At 44.7% G+C, this 17,542-nt stretch overlaps 1 protein-coding gene across 2 annotated transcripts in view; it reads right to left on the bottom strand.

Moving 5' to 3' along the window:
• Positions 1-2,440: 2,440 nt before the first annotated feature.
• The window catches only part of rgl1 (ral guanine nucleotide dissociation stimulator-like 1), a 51,335-nt gene continuing 36,233 nt past the window's right edge, over positions 2,441-17,542 (bottom strand). For both annotated transcript variants that reach the window (XM_072681372.1, XM_072681373.1), the window contains exons 3-18: positions 16,305-16,513; positions 14,665-14,739; positions 12,615-12,808; positions 12,197-12,321; positions 11,255-11,470; positions 10,558-10,661; positions 9,496-9,580; positions 8,701-8,790; positions 8,502-8,588; positions 8,318-8,350; positions 8,078-8,199; positions 7,872-7,961; positions 7,444-7,624; positions 6,930-7,193; positions 6,710-6,824; positions 2,441-5,591 (exon numbers count right to left, since the gene is read on the bottom strand). In XM_072681372.1, coding sequence (XP_072537473.1) covers positions 5,404-5,591; positions 6,710-6,824; positions 6,930-7,193; positions 7,444-7,624; positions 7,872-7,961; positions 8,078-8,199; positions 8,318-8,350; positions 8,502-8,588; positions 8,701-8,790; positions 9,496-9,580; positions 10,558-10,661; positions 11,255-11,470; positions 12,197-12,321; positions 12,615-12,808; positions 14,665-14,739; positions 16,305-16,513 — 2,178 coding nt within the window. In that variant the 3' untranslated portion in view covers positions 2,441-5,403. The remainder of the gene's footprint in view (positions 5,592-6,709; positions 6,825-6,929; positions 7,194-7,443; positions 7,625-7,871; positions 7,962-8,077; positions 8,200-8,317; positions 8,351-8,501; positions 8,589-8,700; positions 8,791-9,495; positions 9,581-10,557; positions 10,662-11,254; positions 11,471-12,196; positions 12,322-12,614; positions 12,809-14,664; positions 14,740-16,304; positions 16,514-17,542) is intronic.

Genomic DNA, 17,542 nt, shown 5'->3' with positions numbered 1-17,542 from the left:
TGGAGAACCCAAGCAGGTGAGAACGTTCCTAAACCTCATTTAAGAACTTCTTAATCTTGATAAATTCAGCTTTATTGGGAAAGTGTCCTGTCTGAATGCATTTTTAACACACGCCCACCCCCTTTAACCCCACCCCCTACCCAGTGCTTTTCTCCTGACGTACTTATGGCTCCTTTTCTTATCGTTGCTCCTCTGAGCTAAAGAATGTAGCTTAAGAGCCAGGTGAAGATCAGCACCACGGAGAGCATGAGGTGTGGTGAGACCTCCCAGAACAGGAGGAGCGTCAGTATCATGTATATCATATCTGCTCTCCGCTCTCAGTGATGACCTTCCACCGTTATACACCGTTTATAAGCGAGTGTGATGTCACAGTGCCTGATACAACAATGGCAGTAGTGGTAACTCATAGCAACAATAGAGGTACATGTGTGGGTGGCAGTGTTTACAATAAACCTGTCTGTTCATTTATCTGTCTGTCTGTCTGTCTGTCTCTCTCTCTGTCTGTCTGTCTATCTATCTGTCTGTCTGTCTGTCTGTCTGTCTGTATATCGATCTGTCTGTCTGTCTGTCTATCTGTCTGTGTATCGATCTGTCTGTCTGTCTGTCTATTTATCTGTCTCTCTATCTGTCTGTCTGTCTTTCTGTATATTTATCTGTCTGTCTGTTTATCTGTCTGTCTATTTATCTGTCTATTTATCTGTCTCTCTATCTGTCTGTCTGTCTGTCTATTTATCTGTCTGTCTGTCTGTCTATCTGTCTGTCTATTTATCTGTCTGTCTGTCTGTCTGTCTATTTATCTGTCTGTCTGTCTGTCTATCTATCTATTTATCTGTCTGTCTGTATATCGATCTGTCTGTCTGTCTGTCTGTCTATGTATCTATTTATCTGCCTGTCTGTCTATCTATCTGTCTGTCTATCTGTCTGTGTATCGATCTGTCTGTCTATCTATCTATCTATCTATCTATCTGTCTATCTGTCTGTGTATCAATCTGTCTGTCTGTCTGTCTATCTGTCTGTCTCTTTATCTGTCTCTCTATCTGTCTGTCTGTGTGTCTGTCTGTCTATTTATCTGTCTGTCTGTCTATCTGTCTGTCTGTCAGTCTGTCTACCTCTATCAGTCTGTGCCATCAGAAAGACGTTGATTATAAACGAGGCAGTAAAGATGCTTTGGCATATTGTCAATATGTATCAGTATTGATTGAGGGTAGATCCTGCTCATAGCCTCCAACATGAGCACCTGACCTTTTGGAGCGTTTAGCAGAACGTGGAGGTAGGGAACCCTGACAGGAAACTCTGGCACCTCTAAAAGGTGCTAGTCATATAGAATATGGACAAAAGTATTGGGACACCTGCTTATTCACTCTTTCCTCTGAAATCAAGGATAATAAAAATAGCTGATCCTGCTTTTGTCGGAGTGACTCTCTCTTTTGTCCAGGGAAGAAGGCTTTCTGCTAGATTATGGGGGAGCATTGCTGTGAGGATTTGATTGTGAAGTCACCACCTTATCATCTCCTTCCAACTTCTAGCTCATCCCCAAAAAAATGGATGGAGCACCAATCATCATTCCAAAGAACTCAGTTCTTCCACTGCTCCACAGCTCAATGCTGGGGGGCTTTATTCCCCTCTAGCCCACGCCTGGCAGTCCTTAAATTAGCTGGATGCATTCATTAGAAGAGGTGTCCACAAACATTTGGACATCTAGTGTATTTGTATACAAACATCATTTATTTATCATCATGTTTATTCAGAGTGAAGCTGTTTTTATCTCTGCTCATAGACTGGACATTTACTCATAGCCTGTAGGCCAACTGTTATCCTGGTCCCAACAGACTCTTATCTCTCTTTGGTCTCTTTGAGTTCAATGGATCCACCAGGAGTCAAACTGACCCTCACTTTTAAGAGGGAGAACCTGCTTAGAGCCTCCAACAAGAGGCCCTGACCTTTTGGAGCGTTTAGCAGAACGTAGAAGCCTTGAAAGGAAACCCCTGTGCCTGAAATCAGGGGCATTAAAGAGTGAGTCCTGCTTCTGTTGGAGTAACTGTCTAGATTTTGGAGGAGCATTGCTGTGAGGATTTGATTGCATTCACAGACTAGAGTGTTGGTGAATTACTGAATGGAGCATCACTACCACCCCCATCATTCCAGAGAACACAGTTCTTCCACTGCTACAGAGCTTCTCAATGCTGGGGGGCTTTATACCCCCCCTCTAGCCCACGCCTGGCATTAGGCAGCATGGTGCCAATAGGTTCATGCTTATCTGCTCCCCAGGGTCCTGTTCTATTGGCCTTTTTTTAAACCATAGTCCATAACCAAAGTCCTCTAAACACCCTTTAAAATGCAGTACGATCATACCCTCAGGACTCTTAAGCTTTAACACTTCCTAGTCACTTTTACACACTGAATTTTATATAAGATAAAGACACACCACACACACACACACTTCAGTCAGTTCCGTTTAATTCAGGAAAATTAATATTCAATTACAAAAAAACATTCCATCACAATAATGATAATTTATTCACCAACTCTTCTAGATAGAAAATTCTTTGGCAATGAAGAAAAATGCAAAATAAGAGGCTGAGAAAAATTCACAAGTGCTGCTTTTTGAAGTTAAGACAAACAGACCAGCTACCACTGACTGACCGGACACTTTAAAATGAAGCAGTAAGCCCCCCACAACTGCGATATGCTGGCCAGCTACGGTCACTGAAATGATGACCATAACTGAAGGAGTTTAGCGATTCTCTCAGGAGATGGCTTAAAATGGACATATGGCACATGCAGGAATGAGAACGGGAACAATGCAATGCAGGGACAATGAGGAATGCAGGTCAGTGTGCGTGTGTGTGTGTGTGTGTGTGTGTGTGTGTGTGTGTGTGTGTGTGTGTGTGTGTGTGTGTGTGTGTGTGTGGTAGCAGGATGACGTAAAACTGACTGGCGATTTGACAGAACTAACAGCCTTACTTTTGCTCAAGCTGATCAAAGTTTAGAGATTTAGGCTCCATAAATCTTCAGGGTGTGTGTGTGTGTGTGTGTGGGGGGGTTAATCAGTCAATCAGGGAGGACTTCTACAGTGATGGTGATAGGTCTCAATGTCACTCTCCACTTTCTATGTAATGCTAAATATGATCAAATTAAGTGAAATATGCATAAAATACATTTTCTTTGGGAAATATGTAACTTATTAACAATATTTGAGATCAGATTTCATGTCACAGGCATCAGGAAGCATATTCACCACCACTTTCCCTGCTGGTGTAGCATTTAGAGGTGCTTTTCAGAGCTTTTAAACTCTTGAGACATCTGGTTCTATTCACCACCACTGCAAAAAAATATTTCTCAGGGCATTTCACTAAAACGGAGCATTTCCCACACACCACTCTGAATGACCATGCTTACATCTTAACCCTTTAATTATGCAGAAGTTTTCACACACGGGTGAATCACCAACGTGCAGAACATGAAGAGGCTGGGCTGGGACTGGGAATGCCACTGCAGTAGGGGAGTAGAGTAGTGGTGGGGCTGGTGGGGAAAAGCTATACACAACTGGGAAGGCAGATAGAAACTTGGGAAGAAGGCTGATGGGAACAGTTTGCTTAGTGCTTACGTATGAAAGTTAGTGTGACCACTGCTCGTTGCGTTCAGTCAGGATTTTAGGGGAGTAGAAGTGTGCTTGAGTAAGATCTGTACTGAACTATAGGGGGCGGTGTTCCCATTCAGTCCTTTGGGATCCTCAGGCTAGTCCACTTTTTAGTCGTGTTAAAGGCTGTTCCTCAAATGACATTACTACTATTACTATGACTGTTATTTTTTTATTACACCATTATTATTATAATTATTATTGTTGTTATATTATTTATTTATATACTTTTTATTTGTTTATTATTTTATTTATTATCATCGCTATTATGAAGGGGCATTTGGAACCCACCCCCTCTTACCCCTCTCTTAAACTATCACCACCACTATAATTATCATCAATACTATCATTACTACTATTACCAGCATCATTATTAATAATGTTTACTCAAATTTACTACAATTATAATTATTATTAATAGTAGTAGTAATAGTAGTAATTGCAGTATAAGTGATGGCTCTGATGGCTCACGGGGGTCAGAAACTGGAATCTAGCAATAACACGGACTAGCCAGGGGTCCAGGAGGACAAAACTGGGGCATAACTGAAGTCATCTGAATACCACCCATCATTATACAGTCACCTTCATGGCTTCACAGTTTTCACATATTTTCTAACATTATTTTAGTTACAAATCAATAATAATAATAATAATAATAATAATAAAAAAAAAAAACTTACCAAATCTTTCTCTTAATAATATTACAGCTAATTTTTCAGTCTTACAAAAAAACACACAAATAAAAAACACTACGTCAGTCCAACTGCGTCTATGGAGTGAAAGACTGCAGTAGTGGAGGGGTCTCTTTTTGTCTTTCTTCTTTCACACACACACACACACACACACACACACACACACACACACACACACACACACACACACACACACACCAACACACACACCAACACACACCAACACACACCAACACACACCAACACACACACACCAACACACTAACACCATCTCCACCCATCTACTAGCAAGTGCAACCAATCAGAGCTCAGCTCAGTCCAGATTCAAGCGCGGCCAGCCTTCCTATCGGTCCGACCACCTGCTAGGCACCACCCCTAAAGGTAAATACACACCCCACAGACTTCATAAAGCCCAGAGAGAACCAATCAGAATGCTCGTCTCCTGCATTCGTCACACAGCTCACAATATGAGAGACACGATCACTGACTTAGAGAGACTGCAGGGGGCAGCAAAACAGCACTAAGCCAGTCCTTCGACCTACAACCACAAGGCTGCTGTCCGCGCTGTCCACACAGTGCACGCGAGGACACGGAAAAGACACATATGACGTCACAGATCCCAGCGATCACTTCCAATACTGATGCAATAGTCCTTTAAACAACATCTTCATCATCATCATCTTCATCATTGATAAAGGCAATAGGAGTCTTTCTGTCCGTTAGACTCCGTCCAGCACGCAGACAGAGTGACGCTCACTACGAGCTGAATACTGACAACGACTTGGTTTCTCCTACATGTCCAGCCACAGAGGATCTATGGGGGGGTCAGGGTACAGCATGGGAGCAGCACAAGGCAACATGACTGAAGGCACGGCCTGCGAATGGAGGGCGGAAATAACGGAATGGACAACATTCCCATGTTAAAGGAGTGAGAGTCAGGAACACTGTCGTTTTCAGGGCATTGCACTGGCAGCAGTCCTCCGCAGGCACCGTTCCAAATCGTTATGTAGCCTCTTCACAGACTAACAATAATACAAGTGCCCTGCTGACCCTGGCCTGGGGGTTTGAAGGTCACAGCGTGACCTTGCTGAGCCGGAGGGACAGGCTGGCGCGGTGTTGCGCGCGTGGGAGTGTGGAGCTGCAGCGAGAACGCAGCTGGACCGGCCGTCCCTCAGAGCCTCTCGCGCGGAGAACAAAGTCGAAGTTGGCCGAGGTGTTCATGGCGTAGAAGACGTTGGCGTTGTCTGGGATCACCAGCTCTGGGAGAGGCAGAGAGGAAAGTGTGGTGAGTAAACAACATCAGTAAATACAAAAAACCATACTGCCAAAACAACAACACAGCAAAATCCTGCAGGAATGAATCAGTAATGCAGTTAAAATACTATAATTTTATTATAGTTATATAATTTATTATATATATTATATTATTATATTTTATTTAAATTTATTTATCTATTTTTAGGAGTTTTTATTATATATATATATATATATATATATATATATATATATATATATATATATATATATATATATATATATAATTTAATTTTAGCTTGTATATTGATATTGTATATTTGTATGAATCCTTTTATTCCTATGCATTTAAGGTAACAGTCCGTTTGCCTTATCTCCCTGTAAATGACCGGTAAACCTTTATTTTAAAGCAGCTTTATGGAGAATTGGTATTTTATGCTTCTGGGCTCACCCTACAGGTGGACAGTGTAACGTACTTTTACATCACAAATCTTGCTTTGCTGGTTTTGAAGCTGCAATTTTTTCACATTTTTTGAGGGTCAAATGCTACATAAAGCTGCTTTAAAACAGCGGTAAAAACAAAAAAATATATATTATTATTATAATATTTATGAATCTAATAATCTTTTATTTTATTATCAATTTTATTATTTTAGACATGACATCCCAGTATTGATGGGTGTCAGCATCTTATTAAGGCAGCGTGCTCATTTCTGCCCTTCTTCCTTCAGGATACTTCAGGATTCTGTTCTATTCAGCTAACCTCAGCGTATCATAATATAGGCTCCGATATCATCATTATCAAATGGAAAATAAATATTAATCCAATCCAATCCTGCATTTGCACACGATCGCACACAAAGGGTGATGTGATGATGTAAGCTCTGTGTTTCTTCCTTTGGGGTAGCACAGGAGTGTGTTTAAGTAGAAGGAGTATATTTATATTTGAATCATTTTACACAGGCAGGGAACAGGATAATGTAGTCTTGGGAGAATGGTGTGCTGGGTCCTTATTTTAATACTTTAAGAAAAAAAGAGGTATTGTGCCTCTGATTATTATTATTATGATTATTATTATTGTTGTATATGTAAAGTCATATCAGCCATAGGATGATTAAATTACCTCTCTCATCAGAGATGACCTGGACCAGCTCATAGCCCTCTGCCTGCTCCTCGTCCAAGTTGTGCTTAGCCATGGCTCTGCCGATCACTGCTGGAGTTTTGTCCTGGTTGGTCAGCTGGAGAAGGTAAGAGAACAGGTAATAAGCCTTATAGCTTATGCAGGTATGATTAATATGCATTAACACACATGTCTCCAAAAACACCAACAGCCAGCAACTAACCATGATGCTCTTGTAGAGGTTCCCGTTGCCCTGCTCCAGGCTGACTCGGATGATGCAGGCGTCGTGGGCCTGGGTGTTGTATGCGGGGGGCAGGCAGGGTGAGCAGGGCGAGGATGGGGACAGAGGAGTGAGTGAGGCACAGCGGCGATGACTGCAGAGGGTGGAGACTGGTAGTGTCGGAGAGGCGAGGGATGCTGGACCGCTAGCCGAGGACGAGGAGGTGTCCATGGAATGGAGAGAGGTACAGGAGGAAGACTCGGACATCTGGAGGAGAGATGGGATTTTAGATCAGGCTCAGATTTTACATAGTTAAGGGGTGTTTGGCATGATGGGAGGAGGAGGAAACAGGCTTAACCCTGTTAAATCAGTCTTTAACGGTTCACTGCTTTTATTATTATAATTAATTATTATTAATATTAATAAATTATTCATAAATAGCAGTTTCCAGAATCCCCAGATTAATTAAAAGTTACATGCAGGTATGTGTTAATCAGGATCGGCTTCAAGCACATACCTTCTTCATTTGTGAGTGAAGTGTGTGTGTAGGCGTCATGCCCTCGCTGTCCGAGGGGCTTGAGTCACTGGAGGACACACTGACTGAGTCCATGCTCTCCCCTGAGCTGCCAGTAGGTGGTGATCTTGGCGTTTCCCTCACTGGAGAGCTTGCAGCCGTGGCATCCGTCCCCAGGAAAAGCCTGAATGAGAGCAAGAAGGTTGAGCCAAGTGCATTAATAACGTATATTTATTATATATATTATGAAAATTTGATACGATAATACAATATCTACATTCATTATATCTAGCAATAAAACCCAGATGTTCCCCATTAATGAAAATCGGAGCCAGGCCTCTATTAAAACACTAGCCGAAGTCCTGTGTACCACTGCTGTACTGATCTATTGGACACTGCAGTTATATATATTGAAGCCACGGCACACTCACAGACTCAGCCTTTTCACCATGCTGGTGCGGGATTTGGGCGACGTTGGACTGCTGTCTCCAAGACCTTCGATCTCGCAGGACAGAGCGTAACTACAAGACAACAGGTCACAGTCAGTTTCAGGTGTGTGCTGTATATTTCAGCTAGAGGTGGATGGTGGTACCAGACTGGTGGGGGTAAGACATATGGGACAGATGAGAGTCTGTACCTCTCTTCCTCAGTGTGCTGGGACTGGTTCTTAAACCAGCGCAGGAACGCAGGGTCAGGGTTGAGGCAGTAGCTGTTGCAGGCAGACTGCAAGAGCTTGATCTGAGCGATCACCTCAAACTCCTGGAGAGGGAGAGAGAGAGTGAGAGAGTGAGTGAGAGAGAGAGAGAGAGAGAGAATACCACCGCATATTCTTTAAGGCTATTACTCAAGCTGGTCTGCAAAGAGAGACAACACTCACCCTCCTCCTCTTCTCAAAGTTGATCAGACCACCCTGTGAAAGGGAGAACGAGACCCACAGTGAAGATCAAATGCCTCCAAACATTCTCAAGCCCCTACCATTTCAGAGCAGCGTGTTCAATAACGTATCAGCTGATGCTTATTAGTTGCTTTCATTAACATCAGGACCAGTGAGTCTGTCTTACCTCTACCAGGTCGGGCAGCGCCGTGTCCAGCATGGTCAAGTCAGTCAAAAACGTGCCAAGGTAAGGAATCGTCCCCTGCATGGCCCCCTAGAGGAAACCCAACAGATTACACTTCAACCAAGGTGATCCAACGTCCCACCAACAATCCAACCCACCAACACCCGAACCTGAGGCACGCCATCACACGCCCTCGACTTACCGCATCTTTCTGCAGCTGGAGTCTCTTCTGGGAGCGTTTCTGATGCTCTTTGGCACAGTTGTCCAGATTGGCAAACTTGGACGTTCCCTCCTGTTGGGGGGGGGGGACAAGAGTTATTAGCATGTTGATATTATAAATGATTAACAATTGATATTTTCTTATTCATTAAAAATATTAATTCATTAATTAATTGTTGCTTATAAGTGCATTAAATGAGGTAAATGAGACCCCATGTGACCTAGAGCAATAAGTTAAGAGCACCATGCTGCCTAATGCCAGGTGTGGGCTAGAGGGGTGTAAAGCCCCCCAGCATTGAGCTGTGGAGCAGTGGAAGAACTGTGTTCTCTGGAATGATGGAGGTGGTGGTGGTATCCAATACTTTTAAGATGAGTTGGGGATGATGAGGTGGGGTGGTGATCATCATAATCATCATCATCATCCAACATCGTGACTTGACTAACAAGCTCTTGAGGCAAACTGCAATCAGATCCTCACAGCAGTGTTCCATGCAGTCACATGGTGCACGTGCTACTAGGGTAAATGCGGTAATTTCACAAGTAGGGGCAGTGGTGGCTCAGCAGTTAGAGCTCTGGGCTGTTGATGACAGGGTTGTGGGTTCGATACCCCGGCTTAACAAGTTGTGCCTGTGACACCAGTCAACCACACAGACCACCTCCCCCAGATAAGCCATTTCATCATTTTAAGAGAGGAGCTCAACCACTGTAGTATAACGAGTAAACTTCAACTGATGACCTTCCAGAGAGAAGATAAAGCCTTCAGCATTTTAGCGCTCACCCTCATCAGCAGCTCTCGGCTGGTCAGGTAATTGTTGTGGTCAGAGAAGATGTCGGAAAGCTCCTCAAACATCTGCATGCTGTCTCTGCAGAGGAGAAAGAGGTGCAGGACTCAATGGACACTCAATGGAAAAAAAGTGAGAGATGTCAGAACAGCACTTTGTCAAACGGTTCATTTAACAGCTGGTATCAATTTGAGGGGTCCTATCTAGAGCTTTTTCAATACATGGAGGTTCCTTTACCTTTATAAGGGTTTACATGACATGCATGGGTTTTCTATAGTATTACACAAAGAACTAAGGTCGTGATGGTAAGTGTATATGCACTGAACTGCCACGGTCCGGTTCCTGCACTCACACGGTAGGTGCTACTAGGGTAAATGCGGTAATTTTACAAGTAGGGGCAGTGGTGGCTCAGCTGTTAGAGCTTCTGGCTACTGATGACAGGGTTGTAGGTTCGATACCCGGGCTCGGCAAGCTGACGCTGTTGGGACGTTGAGCAAAACCCCCCACCCCGACTTCACCCTCTCTGCTCCCTGGGCACCACAGCAATGGTTGCCCACCGCTCCGGGCATGTGTGCACATGCAACCCAGAAACCTTTAGCTGTTAACTGTAGGTCAACAGCTGTTGAGGTCCAAACTGTGGAGTAAACCAAACCGTGTGAAACCGCTGGTACCCTTCTCGGTACCAGTAGTAGGAGAGATGGTGTGGACGCACCTGTACAGTTTATGTACGGTTAGATAAAGACCCTAACTGGTATACGACTTTCACACAGCTTGTTGCGTGGCGAGACGTTCGTGTGAAGAGCCAGAACATTACGAACCCTCCACTGAAACTCTCTTGAAGGAACCAAAAGTGGCTTTTCTGTTGGATCAGAGCTAAAAAAAAAACTTGCTGCAAATCTGGAGCCCTTCTTTTTGCCAAAATTAGAGCCAAAATTACAATGTGAAGACACAGAGCGCTCTCCACAAAATGGACAATCCTAAGAGGAAGTAGCTGTGAGGAAGTGCTGTTAAAATAATTTCAGATAAGGAACCGGGGGTGCTGGAGACTGGAAACTCACTTGTGCACGCAGGCCCAGGCTCTCTTTAGTCTGTAGATGGGGTTGGACTGCAAGGCCGAGACGATGGCTTTGAGAGAGGAGAAGTTCTTACGGATCCGACACTCCTGAGAAGACAAAAGAAGGCTTCACACATCTAGAAACACTGGACAGATAGCTAGAACCAATCTGCAGCCATACTATTTGGACAAAAGTATTGGGACACCTACTGAAATCAAGAGGATTAAAATAAGTTTTGCGTAACTGGCTCTACTGTCCAGGGAAGAAGGCTTTTTACTAGATTCTGGAGCATTGCTGTGAGGATTTATGCATTAGTGAGGTCAGGATGTTGGATGATCAACACCCCACCCAACCTCTTCACCCCTAACTCTCAAATTAATCCGAAAAAGTACTGGATGGAGCACCACCACCACCATCATCATCATTCCAGAGAACACAGTTCTTCCACTGCTCCACAGCTCAATGCTGGGGGGCTTTATACCCCTCTCTAGCCCACGCCTGGCATTACGCATGGTGGTTCATGGTTATCTGGTATTCTATTAGCAGTACTTCTCTACAGGGACTAGACAAGCTGTGTGTGAGTGTGCATTTGCACATCTGGGCCAGCAATGGGTTTCATTTTGACCCAGTTACCAAATATGACGTTATTTAAAAGCAAGCTTCTGTTTAAAGCCAGTGGAGCTAAGAAAAGCATCAGCACCTGTGCAATGTCAATCCAGCGCTGGAGGATGCGAGCCCGCAGGTGTGGTCGTAGGTGACGCTGGCGGAGGACGGTGCTGACCACACAGCCGGCCACAGCGTTAAACTGGGTTATGGTGGCGCGGACGGTGGGTGCGGCCTGCTTGTTCTCTTTCTTGTCCCGCTGAGACCAAACGGAGCCCAAGCAGTGGTGAGGGACAACCTTCTTAAACAGCAGCTAAAAGAGACATGGTACAACGTCAGTCACAGCAGAGCTCCACAGTACTTATACACAAATAATATTTACAATTACTTAAGTAATTAGAAGTAATTAAATAAGCCATACAGGTGGATCATATCAGTATCAGTAAGTCATCAAGTTATATTTCCACTACACAACCAAATGTTTGTGGACACCCCTTCTAATGAATGCAGTCAGCTACTTTAAATTGCACCCATTGCTGACACAGATGTGCAAATGCACACATACATACAGCTTGTCCAGTCCATGCTGAGAAGTACTGTCAATACAAGCAGACTCTCTGGAGCAGATATGGCACCAGGCCTAATGCCAGGTTTGGGTTTCAGGGGTATAAAGCCCTCCAGAAGAACTGTGTTCTCTGAATGATGGTGGTGATGCTCCATCCAGTACTTTTGGGAGGAGTTGGGGAGTCGGGGATGATGAGGTGGGGTGCTGATCATCCAACATCCTGACCTTACTAACACCTATATTGCTGAATGCAATCATACCCTCACAGCAATGCTCCTCCAAAATCTAGTACAAAGCTTTTCTCCAAGTAAAGCACGATCAACACGTTTTAATACGCTTGATTTCAGAAGAAACTATTAATGAGCAGGTGTCCCAATACTTTTGTCCATATATACATTATATATATAATCTAAAATTCCACTCTTTCCCCAGATGTTATGGTAAAGTGTGCATGCAGAGGAAAGGACCCCTCACCGCGTCCATGTAGGTGAGCTGTTCGGCCACCAGGTCGGCGCTAAAGGTCAGAAAGTCCTCCTGCACCTCGATCTCCACCTCCTCATCCTCTCCCAGGCAGAAAGGGCTGTTGCCATGAAAACCTCCTGTGGTAATGGGGTGGAGGGGTGAGAACAGATTTGAGAAGAGCAGGAAAAGTTTGTTGACATATTGCAGGGCGTGGGCAGATGGACGGACGGACGGACGGACGGACGGAGTTAACGTAAACATGAAGCGAACAGATTATTTGAGACAGAAAAAACAGGAAGAGGGGAAGCAAAACAGGTGAGCCTGAGGACTGAGAGGTGCTGGGTTAACAGACAGATGGATAAACGGACGTTCAGCAGCAGGGCAGCAGGTGGACAGGCAGAGTGACAGACAGACAGACAGACACACTGACCCTCAGCGTCGCTCTCCAGGCTGGCCTGGCTCTGCAGCTGCTCCAGCAGGCTCTGCGCCCGGCGCGTTGGCTCAGAGCTGGGCATGGCCTTCTGCAGGAAGCCCAACACCCTGCTCAGGCAGGGGTACGATGGTGGTTCCTGGAAGTCCTCGGGACACTGATCCAACCATGCTCGCAGGATGGACGCTAACGCACTGCAGGGGATGGGTCAGGGGGTCAGAGAGAGAGAAAGAGAGAGAAATAATGAATGCATTTCTACAGAAGCTGAAAACAAAGAAAGCTTTCGGCACCTAATCACAGAAGCTCCAGATCTTATCAGAACAGATGCAGCTGAATGTAAATCCAGTAAAAAGGAGAAACAAGAGCTTCTCATTCTGAAGAAAGAAAGTAGTGAGATCTTGTCTGTGAGCTAGTCTGAAGAACAGAGCTCGGTTCCTCCAGGTTTCTCCTGGACGCCCCCCCCAGTCCAGCCAGCACAGCGTGGAGGATGTGTTCAACTCCATCAGCAACAACAGCAGCAGCAGCAGCAGCTCACCTGATTTACCATCATTAAGCCCTGATTTACCACCAAACCAGGTGTTGATCTGAGGAGAACTCTAAATAATACTAGACTCCATGAGAGAGGAGAACTTTGGAGATGTTCTGATGATGAACACAGTGATGGAGAACCACCACCACCTTCTGTAGGAGTGTTATTCTTATTATTAGTGTTTATTCTAATATCAGTGATTTACTGAGCAGATAAAAGAGATTTCTTCATTTTAATTGCCAGAGGGGACTAAAACTTTTGCACAGTATTGAGAGAGAAGAGTTGAGAAATTAGAGCGTTAAAATATTTCACAATAACTTGTCAGTATTTTCTGAATCATATATTTTTAAGTGAATGAAAATTATGCGAATGAACGAATCATCTGTGAGTCACACAGCAGCCTTTCGGTGTTACCCGTAACTTCCGCAGTCTCCAATTTCCTCTAAATTGTCTAGAAACGTTTGAATAAAATGCTGTCACAGCGTTTTTGGGTGCTTCCATGGAACGCGGCCACCTCGCCAACATGGACATTAGGAAATCTATTTAGAGGAACACAAGGACTGCTGTGTAATTACTACAGTGAAGCATAGAATCACTGCTGAGTGTACAGGAGACGTATTTCAATAAATGGATTGGAATTACTGCAAATAGTACAGCAAACATACAGTCGAATGATCAAAGTGGAATTATTGCTGACAGTAGAACAGAACAGAACAGAATAGAACAGAATAGAATAGAACAGAACAGAATAGGTCAGCAGAGTTGAGTTGGGATGCAAATACGGCAAAAGTTTTGGCAGATGATAATGGATAATAATGTTGCTGTCAATATAGCAGAGGTACTGTATTACAGAGCACCTCCGAATACTGAACAGAAACTGAACCAAGTGGATCAGTACTACTGCAGGGAGCGGACCAGTACTACTGCAAGGAGGGGACCAGTACTACCACAGGGAGTGGACCAGTACTTCAGTACTACTGCATGGAGTGGACCAGTACCTCAGTACTACTGCAGGGAGTGAAGCAGTACTACAGTACTACTGCAGGGAGTGGAGCAGTACTACTGCAGGGAGTGGAGCAGTACTACAGTACTACTGCAGGGAGTGGAGCAGTACTACAGTACTACTGCAGGGAGTGGAGCAGTACTACTGCAGGGAGTGGAGCAGTACTACAGTACTACTGCAGGGAGTGGAGCAGTACTACAGTACTACTGCAGGGAGTGGAGCAGTACTACTGCAGGGAGTGGAGCAGTACTACAGTACTACTGCAGGGAGTGGAGCAGTACTACAGTACTACTGCAGGGAGTGGAGCAGTACCACTGCAGGGAGGCGACCAGTACCACTGCAGGGAGAGGACCAGTACTACTGCAGGGAGGGGATCAGTACTACAGTACTACTGCAGGGAGTGGATCAGTACTACAGTACTACTGCAGGGAGTGGATCAGTACTACAGTACTACTGCAGGGAGTGGATCAGTACTACTGCAGTGTGACGAGTGTAGACCAAAACTAAACATCACTCACGTTCTCACAGCTCCTCTGCTTTCTCCTGCTTGGTGCTGATTGCTTTCTCCATTACTGTCCTCCATGTTCCCGTATCTGTCAGAATACACACACACGCACACACACATAAGCCACAGCCTTTGGAGCACCTATGACTACAGTCCAGTTTTCTGGTGCACTGTGAGGATGAATTAGTAGTGGACAGACCAGATATTATTTGCTGCTGTTAAAAAATAGCATTATTACAATAATAATATAATAATAATATAATCATTTTACATCTCAGGTGAACAAATGAGAAACAGAAGGGGAACACTATAAGTGTGTTATACCAGTGTATACTGCACCAAGAATAAATCCCAGTCTGACAGTTTATTTCCACCATAGACAAACACAACCGAGCACCACTCCCTAGAATGACTGGACTGTGTCCTGGGAAGGTCACACACACTGAGCACTTGCGTGTTTCTCTTGCTCCAACACACCTAATTAAACTCACTGGGCAGCCGTGAAGAGCTTTATGAGCAGAATCAGTCAGAGCAGGGAAAACACAAATACACCGTGTGTGTCCCGTCCCCAGCTTTATGAAGCACTGGCATTCTGCCGGTTGTATCAGCAGCGTTCCTTTTCAGAACAAGCGTTTGGCTGAACACCAGCATTTCTGTAAACAACAACTAGCACTAGCCTCCACTGCATCCAGCCCATCTGCTTTGTTTAGGCTGAATTACATGCCCGTGTGAGGTATGCACACACCGTCCAAAATCTGGACACACATGGAGCCTGTTAACGATTTTCAGAACATACAGTACTGTGTAGACTTCTCTCATTCTGAAGAGAGAAAGTAGTGAGATCTTGTCTGTGAGCTAGTCTGAAGAACAGAGCTCGGTTCCTCCAGGTTTCTCCTGGACGCCCCCCAGTCCAGCCAGCACAGCGTGGAGGATGTGTTCAACTCCATCAGCAGCAGCAGCAGCAGCAGCTCACCTGATTTACCATCATTAAGCCCTGATTTACCACCAAACCAGATGATGATCTGAGGAGAACTCTAAATAATACTAGACTCCATGAGAGAGGAGAACTGGTTAGAGTGAACTTTATTTATTGTAATTTTTTTACACAATTTTTTACAAAATGTATTTATTTTGTATAATTTGGGTTTTTAAATATAGATTTTTGATCTCCTCTTCATAAAAATAAAATAATTACTCTCCTCCCTATTATAGGGTAATTTCCTCCCCTAATTACCCAACCCACCTGATAGTACTCTCCCCAATGTAATGCTCCTGGCACTGGGAGGGTATGGATTGACACATGTGCAACCAGTCACCACCTCTTTTCAAACTGCTGCCAATGCAGCATCACCTGACAACCAACAGGCTCAGATGAAAGTGCCAAGTTCTGACACATCGGCCAGCAGACTCCTATGGCAGGTAGTCTGACCCGGGATCCAAACCAGTGATTCTCGGGTCAAAGCTCCCATTATCTTCTTTATTTGACTACAAATTCCGATGTCCTCAGATTTTACAGAAGCATCTTCAGCTCTGAGGTATGGAAACGGTTACGCAGGAGGTCGCTACCGTGCACACACAAACGTACACACACACACACACACACACACACACACACACACACACACACACACACACACACACACACACACTCACTTGTCCAGCAGCAGCTCCAGGACGCTCTGGGTGCTGGCGAAGGCCCTGTATGTGGACAGGAAGATGCTGGTGTAGGTGAGGTCATTATCGCCGAAGGCTGTTAGTAGCGTCTCCACAAGCCGCTCCAGTGTTCCTGCGCGGATACTTCGGATTTTACACGTTTCCAACTGACTGACCGTGTGACCTGGGGGCAAACGGTCACCCTCCGCCTAGAAAGAGAACCCAAGAGAGAGAAAAAGAGAGAGGGAGGGAAAAGCTGGTTTAAAGGGTGCAAAGCTGATTTTACTGAACAAACAAACAAACAACCAACCTGAATTAATGAAATGACAAAAGTATTGGGACGCCTGCTGATTCATATCATATCAAGAAATCAAGGCTATTAAAAAGAGCTGATCCTGCTTTTGTTGGAGTAACTGTCTCTACTGTCCAAGGAAGATTGCTGTGAGGATTTGATTGTATTCAGCGACAAGAGAGTCCCCAAGTCCTGGCATTAGGCAGCATGGTGCCAATAGGTTCATGTTTAGTCCTATTCTATTGGCTGTACTGCTTCTCTACAGGGACTAGACAAACTGCGTGTATGCATTTGCACATCTGTGTACTCATCAGTAGGGGTGTCCACAAACTTTTGGACTTACAGAATGTGATTGGCTGCCCTGTATTGTGCCTCGTTCAACGAACAGTCTGGGCTGAACCGTGGCAGAACAAACTAGACTGACTGAAACCTTCAAATTTCACTGATTTCAGTCGGCCCTTCCGGATTAGTGGATCTTTGGAAGGTTTTTAAGACACATTTGCTTCCCGAAAGTCGGGACCACCACAGCGTTTCATCGTCTTCCACTCCAATAACTCAAAACGTACAGGAACAACACTCAACAAGACTGTGCAGAGCTAAACTCTTGAGTCCAGCCAGTCCCACGAAAATGTGCATGTAGTTGTGACCTCACAACCACGACGAGGTCAAAACAGGCCGTTTCTGAAGCTCAGCTTTCATATCCAGAAGGGTTTATATAAGAAACGAGACTCAAATGCAGGCAGATTCCCTTGCAGATTAGCTCTTTTTACGATCAGCCCTTTAAGATTAGACCACATGAAACACTGTCCATGTCCACCATGACGTTCATGAGAGGAGTGTGTGAGCCTCTGAAGTGAAGAGGAGAAAGGAGAAGGAGAGGGAGAAGCCTCGGCACTCTGCTGGCACGCTACAACAGGAAACTCTCCAATCTGCTTTTAATCAGAGC

This window comes from Salminus brasiliensis, chromosome 6, assembly GCF_030463535.1.
Source record: "Salminus brasiliensis chromosome 6, fSalBra1.hap2, whole genome shotgun sequence".
In the NCBI taxonomy this organism is placed as follows: domain Eukaryota; kingdom Metazoa; phylum Chordata; class Actinopteri; order Characiformes; family Bryconidae; genus Salminus; species Salminus brasiliensis.
Note: the sequence above shows the minus strand (reverse complement) of the source record. Positions and strands in the feature narration are given on the sequence as shown.